This window comes from Accipiter gentilis, chromosome 22 (assembly GCF_929443795.1).
Source record: "Accipiter gentilis chromosome 22, bAccGen1.1, whole genome shotgun sequence".
In the NCBI taxonomy this organism is placed as follows: Eukaryota; Metazoa; Chordata; class Aves; order Accipitriformes; family Accipitridae; genus Astur; species Astur gentilis.
The window spans coordinates 20838654-20858112 of NC_064901.1; the positions used below are offsets into that span (position 1 = coordinate 20838654).

Consider the following 19459-nt stretch of genomic DNA (forward strand, 5'->3'; position numbering starts at 1 on the left):
AAAAGACAACCTTCTGATACAATTGCTTGACTAGTTTCACCAACTAAACTCAAATTTAATTAAAGTTGATTTCGGTGCAGAGCTCACTTTTAATGAAGATTGGACAAAGCTAAGGCAAACAGGGTCAAAAAACCTTGAAGTTGTTAAAAAAAAAATAGTCTTTTGGGAAATTTTCCAGTCTCCATCCCTGTTCGTCATCATTATGAACATATGCTAAAGATTATTCAAAATTTGCAGTCTTAAAATTTTTGGTTAGCTTAGGCATAAAGGGGAATGGAGATACAAGAAGTAAATGCTGTTATACAAACACAAGTATGACTAGTGCTCTGATCACCATAGAGCAGATAATTCTTGGAAAAAAATACTCACTGGCCTTAAACATTTTAATTTCTGCAGCAAAATGCCATGGGTAATTTCTCAATTTCCTTACCCCCATAACAAAACTTCATTGATGTTTTGAATGCAAGGGCCTTGCAGTTTCTGAGGAGAGCAAAATACTTGTATGTAGTTCTGGAAATTAATCTTTAGCTTTTTCAAGCTTTTTTCCCTAGCTGAAAGTTATATTTTGTTAAAGCAGACATAGCTTCATTTTACTAATCCACCCATTCAAGTTCCTGCACTATGCCCATCATCGCAGCAACTCCTGAACAAGTCATCTAGAACACTTGTCTAAACAAGTCACCAGGTTATTTGGAAATGTTTTCCAAATTTTGTATTATGGGTTACACTGATCAGTGTAACCTATCACATATTTCTTGAATCCACTGTGTAACAGTTGCACGTTTCAGACATCCAACAAAAATACTTGGAGAACTGTCTTTAGAAAAGGTCTCACTGATAAATTTAACATTTCAAGTTGGCAGCTACTCTGTTTATGGCTGTAACAATTTTGTTCCAAGAATTAATATGCATATGTCCTCTTACATTTACTAAATTAAGTTTTATTATTATTATTTTTAATATTTCTCATTTGTAACAGAATTGCAAACTGCAACTCTACTGCCATATAGTATCAGACAGGCGACCAGTAAAAGACCCAACATGTAAGAATTTCTGACCCCACGCACTACAAGGTTTTGGTTAGCAAAACTATATAAGTTTAGAAGGTACTAAACGAAGTCACTCCAGAAGAGAAGAACCAGATGAGACTATGCAGCACCATACACATTATGCCTGAAAGTTCCTCCACTGTATTCTTCCATTGCCAACTGAACACTGAAGTTGGCTTCAGAACATCAGAAGAACCTTCCAGACAGAAGTTGCTGAACTTAAAGAGTTTTCAGAATGTTTTTATCACTGCTACAAAATATTAAAAAAAAAATTAAAAAATCCCCACCCACAGCCTGATACGTAGATTTTTCTAAAAAACAACAGGTGGTGGGGTCAAAATGCAGAGTATAAAATTCTGGAGTAGTTTCAAGCTTATAAAACAATTATTACTATAGTTGTAGAGCTATTACTTAATGCTACCATTAGTAATAATACTATCAGCAATACTAATGCTGCTATTACTTGAAAGTATAAAGCATGAAAGAATACAATTTACCTGGTGAACCTGAATTTCCACTTTCAGAGCCTCCTGTAGAGTCTGCAGCTCCATTCTCTACCTTCTCCACTTTCTCTAGAAGTGTCTTTTCTGATTCTAGTGCCTTTAGTTTCTGGTTTCCTCTTTAACACCAGTGCTACAGAAAAATAAAGGTTTTGGTTTTGTTAGTGAACGACAGAAGCCAATTTGAAAAAAGAAGATTACGACAGAGCAGGAATTCAGTAGTGAACTATATTCAACTGCAGCTTTCCAGCCTAAACACAAACAATCTTTCGAACATAAGAAGTCTGCAGGCTGTACAAAATGCCTGCCTTAGAGTCATTAAGCCAAATTTGTTACTTCCACATATCCCAAAGTTGACATACTTGCCCCTTATCTTAGTTTGCAGGCAGCTATTTCCTACCAATATCCTATTGCTGTTGCATATTAAATTAGAAAATTTAACCACCAAGAATGTTTTAAAAATCTGTGTAGATGAGAAAATATTCTGGAGACTAAAAATCTGCAACCCAGACAGCAGTAAGTTGTTAAACAATGTACCGCATTAACATACTTCCATGATACTATCGAGCTGTTCTTAGATGAGATGGTCTGCATGCAAGTTGACAGAACAACATTAATATACCAATAACCCACTGCCTAAAATTTGTGCCGAGTTACTCATTTCAGTTGAAACCTATTTTGAAGGAACACAAGATTGATACAACGCAGCACAAGACTTTTTCAAAGCCATTCATTTAAAAATCTTTTTAATCCTGGAATTCTACTTCTAGAACAAGAGTATGAGTTTACCATCCTCGCTTGTACTACAAACAAACTAATGCCCCCAACCTCTGACATAGAAAAGCATTATCAACCGTACTTATAAAAGCCTTGAAAGCTGGGCAAGATATTTTTGTTCAGAAATATGTTAAAATTCTGAAAGCTTCTTAAAAAAGCTTCTGAAACAGGATTAAGATTCCCGTCTATCCCATATGCTTAAATCACAATGGAACCTGTATAAAAACATCTATAAATCTATCTATACACATAAAAGCCATCTGAAAACGTTATATAGTGATCTTTCCAGTCACTTTTCCATGCAGACACCCCATATTAAAGAAATGCTGGAGTGTTAAAATAGTTCCTATTTTTTTATTTTTTTGAAAATTGCTCACAATTATTGCACAGGTATTGTAGCCAACTCAGAGGCCTTCATAATGGGACTTCATTGTTTTCAAAAAGATATTGACAGTTTAGATTAGACATGTAGGCTGTAAAAAGAGAATAATTCCAATAAGTTACAGAATTTTATTTTAATGTTGTCTCACTACAGTAAACTGAAGTGCTGGACAAGTTTGTGAACTCCTGAAAATAAAGAGGTTGGGGGTTGGTTTTGTTTTATTTAAATTAACTGTTTCTCTTTCCAAACAGAAACATTTTATAAAAAGAGAAGACTATAAAGGGGTTTTTAAAAGCATTATATTTAAATTCATTCTTTGTCAGTGCTGTCTGCTGTTAGCTTAAAGTTACTTATTTAAATAACAAAGGCCTGATCAGAGTTTCTAGTCAACACATGAAATGACCTTCTGCAAGGGCCTCTCCCACATGTGACACAGATGAGCGAAAACAGCTGCCTTTGCAGCACTACTCTCTATAAAATTGTAATTTGTATCAAGGGATACATGGAAATTACATATAGTTCCCTGTTCTATTACCACAAACAGTAATGAGAAAACAGAATCCTGGATTATTACTTCCACTCACTGACAAGAACAACTATAGCCTGCATTAAGTCCCTACCATTGCAGTTTCAAAAGAAACCATGCTTCAGAAAACCACGTGGGAGACTGGCTAATGAAAACTGGAACCCACTGCAGATGTAAGAAGTCTTTCATAAGCCTTGGAAATGCGATTTTGGGGTAGAGATACAGGCAGATACGGCCATAGTTTCCTTCTCAGTGTGTCTTCAATGAATGAGAAGGCACTCACGATGAATAGCTAGTATCACTCTAACTACATATTAACTTTAAAGTTAAGTGCAAAACAGCAGAAGAGACAGTTATCTCAGTTGAGAATGTGAACAATATCCTTAATTTTAATACATGTGACTGTAAAGCCCAGTACTAGTTCACGGGAAAAATAACACTGTACTTATGTAAAAAAAAAAACCACGCCAAAAAAACAAAGATTGAGCAACTACTATTAATGCACACCTTAATTTGACAGATAGAAACTGTAGTATCAATGGTTCATGAAAACTAATCCAACCTAATTGCATAGATGCCTTGAACAGCTAGAAAGATTTTTTGAAATTAATATTTAAGAGGTTTAAGAAAAAAGTGTTAGTGCTTTCCAGAAGCAAGTGGTTGCTCAGCCTAGCCATGTTTACAGGGGTGTAGATATGAACTAATGTAATCCATTGTTGTATTGACAAACACATATTGTGAAAAGTAAGTAAAAAACCCAAAACAATTCTAGTAACATACCAATCATTCAGTTCCACCCCAAAATATGTTACAATTTCAGATTTTTCTTTCATTATAATTTAAAAAGTTAGCAGATTTTATGACTCCTTAGAATTTATTCCTTCCATATATATAAATTTGAAACAGGTGCCATACTATAACATCCTGGAGGAATTAATTTCAATTCATAAGACTGAAGCTTCCAAGAAAAGGCAAAAGAGATTAACAAACTTTTGATCTTTCTTTTTTTTTTTTTTTTTTTGGTAGGTTTTCTAACTCTTGACTCCTTCCTACTTCCCCTCCTCCAGCATTCCCATTATAGCCTCAGAGAAACTCACTTCGCAGTATCATTTACTTCCAGTTACCTTCTGCCAGCAAAGTTATACTGAAGAACATTTTAAACATAGGGAACAACCTCCTCTTCAAAAACTAAGTGTCTGACATGTAAGGAGAGAGAAACTAACACTGCTTCATCAGTGAAGGCCACACAGTAAAGAATGATCCCTTGCAATCACCTCTGCCAGCTGCTGTACTGGTCAGCTAGCAGCACCAGTGTTCTCCTTGGTAAAAAAGAACCAGGATAAGCAATTATGAGAACTTGGTTAAATTACAAATAAGATACGATATATTTGGCATGCCAGCCCAGCTGAGGCATGCATCACCACCACTTTAAAGACAAGGAAACAGGCAAAGGACAGCACAGAATTTATTACAAGGTTCTGAAGTGTTCTAAGCATTCAAATCATTGGTGGGGTGGGAGAACACATTAAATAAGATGTTCATTTAAAAATGTGGTCAAGTTGCTGATTTCTGAATATGAAATATATACAAGTTGTTATTTGGTTGTACCCCTCTAGAACTGAAACACTCTAGAACATGCACTTGTAGCTTTCCTTCCCAAACAGGAATAACTATCCAAAGTTATCCCTGTCCAAAATTCCTCTGGAATACCTTAAACACTTCTTCAACGTTAATGTTAAAAGAAAGTTATCATTCCCTACATCCAACAAATCCTAGACTGTATTTTTCTGTTTTATGTAGAATAATGTCTAGAAATATCTATGAGGGCAGCTGGTTAAATATTGCTAATATTTCCTTTGAAAGCAGGTACAGAACTATATAAGCAAGTAGTCACACACATTTTATAAGTGCAAAAATCTTGAGTATTTTTGAACATCTATTCTTTTAGACTGAACTTCAAGGGAAGATTTAAAAACTTAGGTCCAGTGGCATTATAAACTACCTAGAATACCACATCCGAAGACGTATAAAACCATCCCTGGATTAATCATAAAACATACTGCATTTTCCACTTTACTCTTATGACAGTGGAATTATTTTAATTAAAAAGCCTATAGATGATTGAAATTCCATGGATGGGTTGGTCTGCAAATATCCTTCATCCCATTAGTTTTTAAAGGAAAACAGGCAAATGCCTTGTTCAATGCGAGAATCAGTGATTTTCCAAAAGGAATGCAAAGGATTGTGGAGTTCACGCATCTCTTGTACCTCCAGACATACTTCCAAGCCTCAGCCAGAAAGAACTCTGAGAGCAAGAGGTAAATTTGCCATTCCTTGGATTGATTTCAACTATTGGGAAGCAGCAACCCTCTCTTTGATTTCTTGCTGGCACGCATTTGTTACAAATAATCCCTTATATTTTACGTGGTTGCTTCAAGACTTAAAATTTCATACTCAGACCTAAGTACCCCAATGCACTGCAGTTAAGGTAGTAGATGTTTATATACTGTATAAATATTCAGAGACTGAATGAAACCTTAAACTCTACAATAATCACATAAGTGCATTAACACTTCTCTATTATTATCTCAATTAAATACAATCCACATCAGAACATCTAAAATATCACAAAGCTATTTAAACTATGGCTATTTTGGAAACTACACTAGAAACACAGCTGACAAGATAAAAACAAAGGTAGGACCCACACAAAAGCCATTAATGCCTTCTGCATGTATGGAAGGACTCTGAATAGCTTAATTTTAGACAGAAGTCTTTCTGTGCCATAATCCCTTCAAATAAATTTGTTTTTCACATTACACAGAATAAAAATTTAACATTATTATTTTTTAGTAGATGAATTTAAATGTCCACTGTACTTACAGACCCTTGGGCCCAAATCTCAGCCTTACAGTGATTTTATTTATAGGACTGGGGCTTCCATCAGTAACATTTACTTTTCAGATTTAATTTCTGAATATAAGAACAGATAGGATTTCGCTTTCAGTAAACACTAAACTTTTCCAGGAATGGATGCCAGCTCTTCATGTCATCTATTCTTAGGTAAACCATCTTAGCCCTGGGAAGAAGTACTTACCAGTTTTGATAAAGTTATTCCCTTCAGCTCTCCACCTCCTCCTACAAATGAAAAACAACAACAGAAAACAGGTAATTACAAACAGCTTAACCACAGTTTGAAACAGAAAAGGACAATTCAAAGATGTGGAAAGTTGCCAGGTTAGGGGGGGAGTTATTTGGATTTGGGGGAGGGGTTTTTTGTTTGGTTTTTTTTGTTTGTTTGTTTTGGGGCATTTGGGTTTTGGCATTTTTATTTTTTTTTAAATGCTGAAGCTAACTATAAAATACCACTTAGAAAGAAAATCTGTTTGACATGGCAGGGAAAGCCAAGGAGACCTACAATTCTAATCTGGATTAAAATACAAACTATTATTGTCACTACGGGAAGAAGAGATTACAGGTACAAGCTTTCGTAGTTCTGTTCAAGGCCTTGTCCCCCCTCCCCTGGGGGGGAAATACCTCCTCTCCATCACATTTATTAACATCTAAATCACAAGCCCTGTCAGTTGCCACAGCCAAATATGACAAGGTTACCCACCCCAGACCTTTGCCCACCACCTCTGCTAGAGGTTATACCAACACAACAAAGATGGTAGAGCAGGTGGTGTGTCAGCACAGTCACTAGAGCTCAAATCCCAGAGTACTAATGTAAACTGAAATCAATGGCAGTTTAAGCTAATATGCTAGGTCATGAACTGTGGAGGCCAAGAAGATACACTGCCCATTACACTGCCTGTGTCATGGGAGAACAACATTTAGCAGTGGAGCAAGGTAGTACCTCTTAAATCATGCTCATACAAATCGTAAAAGTCTTGTGAGTCAGAGTCCTAAAAAGATAGCTAAAATATAAATGATAACTCATTTGCTCAATTACTTTGCCTGATGCTAAAAAAAGCCTCCAAAATACTCCAATTTTCTAGTAAAATACTAGAATATTAGCATATTTTAAGCTTCAACTCCACAGCTAACAAGATCTTCGCCGATATGTTTCTATCCACACGCAAGTCATCACAGAGGTGAAGTTTAAGCCCCAGCCTTATAGATACAGCAGTAGAAAGCCACATAATCAGTTCTCACTCACTGGAGACCAGCGTAAGTGGAGGAGTTTACATTTACTAACCAGTAGAACCAGGGTGCTGATGCACACCAAGAACAGGAAAGAAAACAGGAAGCCTACTGCTGGTAGCGACTATAAGTATTGTCGCTCTCCTAGTCTCTTATTTTACGGTGCATTGGTTAGTTGTTAAATTAATTTTAGAGCAGTTTCAGGTTAGTTTAAATAACATCCAACTGCTAACATGGTAGGTTATAAACTAGGTAGGTTTTGAGCCTATAGTCAAATTAAGTGTATTTGCTCTGGATGCTACAGAATTTGAAATACCCTTATTGTTGAGGGTGCTGAAGAGATAGAGTGTGATTCTCAAACTCTAGTTGTTTCTTTGATATTAAAACCTGAGTTTTCACCTCTACCCCCCACTATCAATCAGTTATTTAATTGCTCCAAAAATCTATAGAGGAAGCTCTTTCATCATTCAAGCACTAGCCATCCCTCTTCAACAAGCGACTACAACTAATCTCCATGCCATTAATAAAAAATAATAATAATTAAAAAAAATCTCACTGCTGTAGATGACTGACTCTGGAAAGCTAAACAAAATTGTCAGTACTACACATCTGCAAATACAGTCTTAGAATAAAAGAGCATTATTTTTATTCAAAAAAGAAAAGCATCAATTTACTTGTAGCACAAGTACACTCAAACTGAAGAGAAAACTGTCACTTGATAATGACAGCATGAGTAACTGTTCTTTCCTTCCTTTCCCCCCCCCGCTACGTAGAGACTCGCCTCCATAGCAGGACCCTAGCTTCATCAAGACTGAACTGTGCAGAAGAAAAAAGCTGCACAGTTACAAGCCTTCGGATTGCATTTAACCACGCTGAAGGGCCGCAACCCCAGGCTGAGAACCAGGGGCTCCCAACGACAAACATAGGAACACTAGGAGTTTAATCGTGACCGAGTGATTTGCTGTGTTGCCTTGGAGAAGTCACTTAGAGAGGACCTAGACAGGAAATGGAAATACATTTGCATCCCCTTCTCTACATAATTTACTACAGGCTTTTTCTTAAGTGTTTAGAACAGGTTAATGTTTGAAAGTCAAGCCTTTGGAAATACAAAATATGTTAATTCTGCCCTCATGCAAGTATAGCATTTTTACTGGCATCTCTGCCTCATTTAGCAGAGAGGACAAGCTTAAGGAATGAAGTATCAGTTGAATAATTTCTTTTCATTCTGAGTTTTCAGTTTGCATGCTTTTTTAATTCAACATCTAAGCTCTACAATAAAAAAAGAATTGGTTTCCTCATAAGCAGCACACTAACAAGAGCCACAGAAAACCCTGTGCCTGATACAGGCAAGTTTTCTTAGATAGGAAATTGAGACAGAGACATGAAGAACAAACATCCAAGGTTGGTAAGTCCAAGCATCTTAGACTTGTGTTTTCCATTGCTCTTTTTATAGTAGAGAACAGTTTATGACAACTAAATCTGTAGCTGTGCTTCTTGACAATTCTCTACATTTCTGGCTACTGTGAATCAATCCAGAATAGTATTAATGAAAAAGGTAACAGATAAAATCCACTCTATAGATGAAATGAGATTATTTCTTGTTCACAGCAAGAATACATAGACAAACTCACACTGCCCTTCTCACTCTCACTACAAAACACATTAGAAAGTTAAGATTAGACAGCTCACAATCACTCATATCAATAGAGAAGTCTGAAGAGTTTAGCATTTTGCAGGGTTTCTTAGAAAAACTTCAGCAAATAGAAACGTATCACAAAATCTCAGCTATTCGTTTTACTGAGGTTGCCTTTTGAAGGCTCTAGAAACACATGCTGTAAGCTCCCCAAGATATGAGTCTGCATGGCTAACTCTCCAATTATTACAGTATGTTCTACAATATTTGGGGTTCTTTAAAACCCCAGCTATAGGAGTCATATTTCTGCACCTACCTCTGCTTTCTATTAAGAATGGTCCCTTCTTCCCAAAACATACATATGATCAGAACAAAAGCTTGAGCAATGCTTACCTATGTTTACTACAAGCTAAAAACAAAAAGCAATTAAAATTAGCATTAACCAAATAAAACATCAAAGTTTTAGAAATACATTTTTCTTAGTGAGATTGACTGTTGAGAATGTGATGTCAGTGTTACCAACAGGAAAGGTAGTTTGATATATACATACACTTAAAGTAGTAATATCCCCCACGCCCCAGATAAAGGCTCTTAACCTTTTCAACGGTTCTATACAACATATGTCAGGAAAAATATACCACCATTACCAAAACAATCATGTTCTGCAGATCAAGTTTAAACTTTTTGTCGAAGTTTGTAAATAAGGAGAAAAGTTACTCATTTCATGGGACCATTATGAAAACAAAGACCTCAAACACAAAACTCCTATGTTTAAAGCTTGGTAGCCCCTAAGGACATCAGAACTACACATGGTGGTTAAACATTTTAGCATACAGCACCTGAAAGTTTAAGACTATTTAAATGCTAAGTATCTGTATATTAAGATGTTTGGTTACATCAGTCAGATACTTATTATTACCTTTAAGTTACACAATAAAGCTTATGCTACTGTAACCAGAGACTCATTTGGAAAAAAATGGGAGAAATGAAGTCACGTTTAGCCGTTTTTTGTTAGCATTTTTCCTAACTCTAAAAGCTAGCACACATTTACTGTTAGACCATGTAACTTTAATCAGGAACTTTTTATGTGCATATCACATTACAATATTTAATTATGTAATTTTTACTTTTTGCCAATAGGACCTTGGTCTTGTTCAATGCACAGGATGCACTCAGATGAAAAAGGACTAATTGTGCACAGGCAATTGTAAGCCTGACATTTTTTGACGTTTCAGAGCATTGGTTGACAATATTAAGGATAAAGCATTAAAAAATTATAAATTAGTATTTTTTTGGTGCAAAATACACTGCACACAGAAGAGATTAAAAGTTTTCTCTGGACCTCTGTCTTTAGATGTCAACTCCTCAAAGTAACAGCTGTCCTTCCTATGTTTGAAAGGCATCCTCTATATAGAGAGCACTCTATCAGTATTTTCCAGGAAAACAAGTCTTAACAGTTACTTCACGTGATTTTTCAAGTCACAAATGAAACAACTTATATTCCTTAAGAGGACAGGATTTCTGCAGTCTCAAGAAAAAGACAGACCAAACACAGCCCAGACAGAGGTATACAAGCTATTTCAAATTACATTATTATAAGGCTCACGTTTCAATGACCATCATTAGCACCGCTGATGCTGTCATTTCCATGACTGAAAACAAGCCTCCTGTGTGCCAGTGCAGGGAATCTGATCTTGCCGTTGTGCTGCAGCTGGGAAAACTCCCAGTCAGCCCCAGCAACACGTGCCAGGCAGGTGGTAAAGGGACCAACAGGATTGCCCAAGATAACTGAGACTGCACTGAATTGCACTAGCCATGCTTTCCAGTTCATCTGTCTGCACAACTCCTTTATAACTTCTCTCTCTTCCTCCTCCCTATCCCCACACAATACTAGTAGATAACTCCCGCTAAAATGGCCAAGGAGCTTCAGTTCTGCCCCTGAGATGCTTCTGGTGCTACGATTAGCCATGAAACAGATGCAACTTGGAGTTTAAGACACGAGAAGCTGATTTCATTTGGGGATAGATTGCTTCACCTTCTCTAAAACAGTTTATAAAACCATCAAACTAAGTTTAAATGGAAGCGTGCGACACCATCATTCATCTTTGCAGAAACAGTACTATATTTAACATACAGAAAATGAGCTAAAAGACTCATTACAGCTAAAAGACCATCTCTATTGTAAAGGCAAAACCACTTCACAAGCTGATTTTTAAAGTATCAACCAAAACTTGCCACGGCAGTCAAACACACGTGAGCAGATGAAGACTACCCTCTTGGCTCTGCTTGTCCTATTCACTACAGCTCTGACAGGCATTAGTAACTCTTCCTGAACGCAGTCTCTCCTGGCATCTGGGAGGGGGATGAGATCACGCTCTCTAGCAAAATGAAAAACCACATTTGGCCTAGTGGAAAGTTAGCACAAGTATGTTTTAAAATCTCAGGATCACCTCTCTCACCTGAGCAGATTTAAGGTATTTGGCTTTGCACTTTTTACCCCTCCACAAAACCCTCCTCTTAGTTTATTTCTTGAATCAGAGAAGCATGTCCTAAAGCCACTTACACTTGAAAGGGAAAAGGTTCACGTAATTTAACTCACCAAGGACTAACCATTTAAGCCATCTTTAAAACAAAACACTCATCCTCCCACTTCTCACACACATACACCTTCCATCCTCCTAAAGGAAAAAGAGAAAGGTGCTGCCATTAAAAAAAAACAAACCACAAAACCACAAAACAACAACAACAAAAACCAAAACCAACAAACCAAAACCAACCCACAACAAACTAAATTCCCTGCTTTTCTATTTCCTTCCATACAATAAACAAGGCATTCAGGGAAACAGATTTAAAACAAACAGACAAAAAAACCCAAAATAAACAAACAAATAAACCACCCCCAACCCCCCAAAACTAGACAGTTACAGAAAGTCTGTCTAACCTATGACCATTAGTAAGCCTGGCAGAAGTTCTTCCTGACTTGATACCAGGGGCTCAGTGTATTCCCCATCTAACCCCTTCTAACATTCATAAAATTACCATCAGTACAATTCTGCTTTTTGTACCCAGAAACCAGTGTATGGGGATGTTTTACAGCATTGTTGCATTCAAAAGTTCTGGTACTGCAGACAGAGAAGTACGAACAAGAACACTAAACCTCACTTTGCTCAGTGAGTTAACCATTCACCAGTTTTTAGATAAACACAAAACCAACTTCCATGCAGCATAGTTAAATTCCTGCTCATGTGAAAAGCTGGATGACCTGAACTTTTTAGTGAATTACTGTGTTATTTAGAAGGACCATTTACCTATACGTACACCAAGAGGAACCCCCAGTCCTAATTGAGTCCATAAGCTTATGCTTTACTAACAGCACAACAGCAAAGTTTCATATTTGAAGCAGGGAGCTAGGGAATTTTTTGCAAAAATTGAAAGATTTACATGATGTAAAGATGTAAATCAGTGGAAGGCAGAGTTCAGCATTTGTTTCAAAAAATTTTTCCTGCATTCTGCCACATTTCATAAAGTTGCTGGAAACGTGTTGTTTTTTTGTTTGGTTATTAGTATTATTTTTTTTAGAAAACAAAGTTTACCAACTAAACTTTGAAAAAAATGTCAGTTAATCTGTAAGTCTTAAAACTGGAATTTTTCCTTTTTAATTATTTTCAACTTATTTACAAATTATACACACAGCTGGGAGGGAAAAAAAGATGGAAGGTCAATAGAAAACGGGAGGAGTTGTTCCCTCCTGGCTGTACTAGCCCACTGTTTTGTCACAAAATTTATCAGAAATTCAGAGGGAAGTTATTTGGAGGTTGGTGTTTTGGGGTTGTGTTTGGGGGGGGGGGGGGGGGTTGGGGGGTGTGCGTGTGTGTTTGGTTTGGGTTTTTGTTTGTTTTTTTAACAACATGCCTAGAAAAAACAGTTTATTAAATCTCTACTGTTCTTAAGGTGTGTTGTAAATTTCTCCTTCCAGTCACTGAGAAGTTTCTGCCTTCCTTTCATACTTCAGACACAGAGAACTATTTGGGGAAAAAGGAGATGGAGGAGAAGGAGTTGCGCTGAGGAGGGAAGACTACTTCCTAGAAAGAACACACACTATAAACCCCAGTAACTGATTTAACAACTGAAGATCAAAGAACAAAAAAAAAAATTAAGAAAAGTCTACTCCAGTACTGATAAAAGTGTTTTTTCCCCTCAAATTCCATCAAGAATGGAGGGATCTCTGGTTTCTTGTTTTATTCTTTTAAACATGAGAAGAAATCTCATACTGAGTGCCAAACTATTTTTCCCCTTCTAGCAATCCACTTTATCTTGGAAAGAACTGGCTTGCGGGAATGATGCGTTAGTGAGGCAGAAGCGCCTTAAGAGTTTTGGGAAGAGGTCCAGAGTACAAAAGAAGATGATCTGGGCAGTGCTGCAAGACTGCAGGCATGAAATGCAAAACTAGAGGTATCTCTATCACTGGAAGTGCTACTGCACTTCTGATGGGGAGAACTTCAGGTATGTGCACATCCCCTGCTTGTACAAACTCTTCTTTGAATTTTACCAGAGACGTTCAGGGGACAAAACAATCAGAAAAGCAGCCAACGCCTCAACCACGAAACAGTGACATTCAAGGACAACTACAGCCTTCCATTTCCACAGCAGAAAAAAGTGCTATTAACTCAATCTGCCAGCAGGGGGAAATGCCAAACAAGTGAAAAAAAGTTAAAAGAGCAGAACACTAAAGATGAGGAATAAAATTAAACAAAACAAACCAATCCCTACACACACACATATCCTCAGCAGTTAAGGAACAGAAAGATTCAGCTCCTGGAGAAGGGAGGCAGGATAAACGAAGTATATACAACTCAAAGTAACCACGTATTTTACTCATTCTTCCAGGTTTTAGAGAGGAAACAGTGAAGTGCTAGTCCAAAATATAAGCCTTTAAGAGCAGCACCAGCAAGCAAAAACAAGCTTTCAGTTTCAGTGTTAGCACAGAGTGACTGCAAATCAATTAGAGTTTTCTTAAATCTAGCGTTTCAATAAAGAGCAAAGTTTTGTGATTACACAGCTGAGAGAACCGAGGAGAAAGAATACGAATTTTTAAAGGACTATCCAACAGGAATGTATGAACTAATTTATTTCAAGTGAATACATATAGTCTAGAAAAGCATTCTGCATTACAGAAGACTTCCTGTTACATTTATACAGAATCCCAAGAGTCTGGACTTTTTTTTTTTTTTTTTTTTGCTGAAGAGATTTCAGAACAGCAGGGGTCCCACTAGACACCCTGTTTTTCCTTCTACCTTATAAATATTATCTGTACACTATTTCCATGGTTACAAAGTATAGTGAAAACTACTTAAAAGGAGTATCAGTTAAGGGAATAAAACCGTGTTAAACATACTTTGATGAAGGGCAACTTGCTTGCAACAGACAGGAAACAGACACAATTACACAATGCAGTTTAAAAAATTAAGGAATAGAAAACCAAAATGCAAAAATTTGTTCAACAAAAAAATTTAACATGCATTTACAATGAAAAAAAAGACAAACCCTGCAATCACAAGGACTTTCAGTTTAAAGCATCACAGGCTAAGAATCACAAGTAGCAACAAGATTTGCAGTGACAGATTTATGGAGATTAGCTACACAAGCTTCTACTGATGTTACCTTCCCACAAATACCAGACACGTAATAATAAGCAAACATTAAAAAATGCAGATGAATTGTGATTAGTGATTATATGGTAGGGCACCTTACAACAACAGGTAATCTTTTATACTTCCATATTTATAAAGCTCTTTCAAAATCAGAGGCCGTACTTTCAGTAAAGCTCTTCCCTCAGTGGGTCCATGAAACCTGCTAACTGAATGATAGTTTTTCAGGCATACACAAGGAAAGATTACACTAACAGTACATCAAGAGGTTTAAGTAAATCCCAGTTCTGCTCAGAGTTTATAGTTCTACCTCCAGCTTCTCCACTTTCACTTAATTTATCCTGCAGCTGGAACACTCCCACAAGCAGCTGATCTATCTGACTAAGGCGCTCTCCTTTATGTTCTCTTCCAGCTGTTGAGTCCTACCACCAGCAGTCCCCACTCTTTCTGGAGGGAGTAGGGGGTGAGGGGGCGTCACACTCCGCAGAAAGTTAAAGTGATTCACAGACAGGTCTGGGGAGCACCAAGCACAAGCTTAAGAAGCAGGAGCACTGGGCTAGCAGCAGAAGGGAGATCTCCTTCCTTCCTCCAGCAGTAATAGAGTTCCAATGTGCTATAGTGGGTAAGAGACTGAGCACTTTGCTGCTTTTCTTTTTAACTAAAGCAATCATCAAGGAGTCATCTTTCACTTTCCCCACCTGGTCAGAAGTTTGGCTTTTGAGTTATGTTTTCAGTGATCCAGTCACGTAAACACATTCTTTTCATTTTGAGGATGTAAGACCTACAGGACAACTGGGGAAAAGAAGGAGGCATCTGAATTTGCCAGGCATCTGAATTCTCTATGTTCTACTTGTTACTAAGGCAGAATAGAAATCACTATTATTTCCTGCTTATCCTCATGATGGCACAGGGGATAACAGTTCTTTACTTGTTTGCTGTATCATCCACGAAAAGACTGTAAAAAGGTCAAGGAGAAAAATCATCATTTAACACATACTTTAAACACTAAAATTAAAACAACCTGTGCTCGTTTTGCTATGGGTCAACTTTCATGTCATATACTGGAACAAGTACTGGTCCACACTTCCTGTCCGGCACAGTTCTTGTAATAAACTGGCCTCTTCAATTTAATTATTTTAGCACATGCATTAAAAATAAGCCATTTCATGTATATAAAGTACAGCAGCATAAACTTGAAAGTTAGCTGCTGAAGTACATTCTTATGTTCTGTATTTTATGATACTGAAAAATACTTAAAAGAATACAGGAGCTCATTTTATCCTTTGTAGAACTTTTGTTTTAACAGGAAGCAAGATGGCTCAAAATGAGAAACTATACATAAATTCTTGCCTTTACGACACTACAGATCACTGGCTCTAATACGCCACAGGCTTCTGAATAATTGTCAGAAGACAATATGAAAATGATTTGTTAGTGAACAGATGTTCACATGACAAAAGTATCAAAGAACAATCATTTGTTTCTTAATCTGTCTTCAGATTTTAAGAACAAGACGAAAAAGGTAATGCTTCTCACCTGCTAGAAGTTATTTTTTTTCTAGAAAGAATACTGGCAATTTAATTTTACACAGTTCTATGCAAAAAAGTCTCAGACTTCTGTTGATCCTCTTCGGTGCTCTGAAACCTGTAAAAGCTGGCTGGGACCCTCTGCTGCTACCAGAAAGGTATCACGTTTTCCTCTCCTCTTGAATAGATACAACACCTGTTCTAAGTACAGCTTGCTAACATTTACTAAAAAACATTCTCATTCTACATTTTAATTTGATTTGCTTTTTAGTCAAACTTATTTTATTTCACCAACTATTATTTCATTACCCTGTGTTGACATTTTGGCATTCCTGATCTCCCGAGCACAGAGACCCACTTAAAAAAAAAAAAAAACACACAACAAAACGAAACAAAAACCAGACAAGCTTAAGACCCTCTAACAATAAGTACAGCATGCTCTGTGTATAGATTAAATAAAGAAAATAAACATCATCAGGGTTTTCACCAGCTTCTAGTTTTGTGTACTGATAAATTATGACAGAGCACTTAAAGGCATCAACATGTTTTACAAGTAGTCTAAATAAAAAGACAGTAAACAGAATTAGGTAAAACATGCTTGTTTCAAACTCTCAACTAAACAGAGCATTGAAAGCTCTTTTCTCTCCCCCTTCATCCCAAAATAAAAGCGTGAGCAAGAAGGGATTTCATTACATTCTTAGAACTGTTATAAGCGAAGTCAAATCCAGCCGCTCGCATTTAGCATGCAGGCTGTGCACGCTCCCGAGTACGTCACGTTCACAAAACATGCTTGCTGAGCTATCTGCCTTCCCAAGGCCTCTGACGTTACTGTCACTAGGCCTAAATCAGGTAGGCTCTGTGTGCAGTGCTGCTGCAGGTGAGCAGGAGTCCACCCCTTCTCCCCATTTCCCTTCAGATTTAAACTATCAGATCATTCGAGCATCAGCTTTTTTTTCTCTACTTCCTTTAGCTGTAGTGTCTGTTTTTAAAAAGATGAGGGAATCACGATTTACTGTGCAAGATTTGGCCCTAATTTTTTTTTTCTTCTTTACAGCACCAGCTACCCTGCAGCTTTTGAGCCATCATCGGCTGTTGTTTTTTTGTTCCTTGAATGCAACAGGACTCAGTCTGGCAGGCTGCATCGCTGTTTTCACAGCATACCTCTAACAGGAAAAAATCCCTTCTTGCTTGCTTCCTGCTGGGCTCCGAACATTCAGATTTCCCCATTCTCTCAACAGATACACAAGTCCAACACTGGTTCCACCTTCACACATTTCTCTCTTCTTTCAACACCAATTCCTTACTCCCCTTTTTTCATACAAAGCTATTAAATAAAAGTGCAATTAAGTGGTGGCCCAAGTACCTCAAGTGTTCTCTTACAGAGAACTCAGTTTCTCTGCCACGTTAATCCCATTCTGACAACTACTTTAAGCCTTTTAATTTATCTAATTCAGCATTTTTCTGCTCTTAGGATTCCTAATCTACCTTGTAGCTTTGCAACAACCAGGTTCAGGACAAAAAAAAAAAAAGTTTTGTCTCTATATAGCATGAACTTTCTCATCCAGGCAAGATGGAACAAGACTAAGATAAAAACCACATTTTCTAATAGCTTTACCCTGAATGACATTTTGGGTAAAGTACTTGATGCAATGCAGTCTCATGAGACTGACACAAAACTACTGGAGAAACAACAGCATGAACTAAGGTACAGATAAAGACTCAAAATTCATCTTCACCAGGCCAAACAAAAAGAAGTAACATCCCGGACATCAAACATGTATCAGAATACTGCATTTAAAAAAAAAAATATGTTTAAAGAACAAAAATACTTAGAGGTAAGTACAGAAATGCACGCTTTACCTGAACACCAGAGGCAAAAATGGTTTCATTGTACTTTTTCTTTAAAAAAAAATCCCCACAAAGAAAATCAAAACCAACCACCCCCTCCAAAATCACCAGTTTGTTCCTTCCAGGGAACGGTCCACAGCAATTCAAAAATAAAAGATTTCCCAATCCAGAGTGCATGCAGGTTTTCAATATATAATTATTTATACAGTGATTTAACTAGCTCATTGCAATGGAAACCCCAACAACACTTGATACATAAAACATTTATGACAAAGTCCTAAAGAACTCACTATTAGACAACAAGCAACACAAGAAAGATGGACAAGTGAGAACCATTTTATATACAAGTTTATATACACACCTTGGAAAGACCCACTTTCTCTTCCCCATTATAGATTTGTTTTCTGATCTCAAAATCCAAGCAGCTGTTTCCCCTTTTATTCTGCACAATATACCTGAACTAAATCACAAGGTTTATTTCAGTCCCTGGTCTTCTGAGAAACACCTGCCCTAGAAGGAAGGAAAAGCAGGAGGACACCACTCTCCACACCCTTTTCAGCCCCCTCTTCTGCAAGAAAACATACATCCTTGTACCAGACAGGAGGTATTTAAGTTCCCAAAACAAATACAAGCATTTTAAAGAATTCTAAAACAAGAGGCATTTAATGTCTGAAAATTCACTCCTAGTGAATAATAGTCCCTATTGTCATTTTAACCTGTACTAAGTGGCAAATTTTCAAATCATCTATTGGAGAAACATTAATAATTTCAATTATTTCAGCCCTTTCTATTTTCTCAAGTGGCATTAACAGGCACGTAATATCTGGCACAGGTTCTGTGGAGGAAGTGGCTTATATATCATCCTTTCATACACACTACAGGCACCAGTCCTGGAAGAAGGCAGAATGCTAAGAAGTACTTTTTTTCTGAAAAGGACAGGATGCTTCTTTAGTGAATGGACCAAAGGACCCTGGGATCAGCAGTAACATGTGCTGCCAATTTCAGAACTACTTCATTTGAACAGTCTCTGTCAAGTCACTTAAAGTGTTTCATCTTCCAAATACAAACACACAATAACGATACCTGGTTTGTAACAATGCACATATTAATTTCTTGGCCTTGTATGTTTTTAGGAGTGTCTGAATAAAGTTCACTAATACAAAAAACAATGGTTTGTCCAGGTAGAGACAAGCTTCAGCTGCTTAGGTTACACGTGCTACAAAACCAAACCATGTTATTCAGACTTCTCATTCATGAGCATCTAGAACTGCCAATCTTTCTTTTTTAAAATCTGTATAAAAGTTGTAATACAAGCATTCAAGATAACAGTAATTTTTATGAATTAAACTTCTTGCAGTTATTAAGTTCCTGCTGCAGTCACACAGAACACTAGACACTGTTCAAATTCCACAACAGATTAATACTAA

The 19459-nt window shown here is 37.0% G+C and overlaps 1 protein-coding gene across 12 annotated transcripts in view; it reads right to left on the reverse strand.

Moving 5' to 3' along the window:
* The window catches only part of PHF21A (PHD finger protein 21A), a 136247-nt gene that overhangs the window by 97324 nt on the left and 19464 nt on the right, over positions 1-19459 (reverse strand). For 11 of the 12 annotated variants that reach the window (XM_049825070.1, XM_049825073.1, XM_049825069.1 and 8 more), the window contains 2 exons: positions 6332-6372; positions 1547-1682 (listed from right to left, as the gene is read on the reverse strand). In XM_049825070.1, coding sequence (XP_049681027.1) covers positions 1547-1600 — 54 coding nt within the window. In that variant the 5' untranslated portion in view covers positions 1601-1682; positions 6332-6372. Of the gene's footprint in view, positions 1-1546; positions 1683-6331; positions 6373-10616; positions 11925-19459 lie in introns of those variants that run through there. The other variant, XM_049825067.1, reaches the window with a different exon arrangement.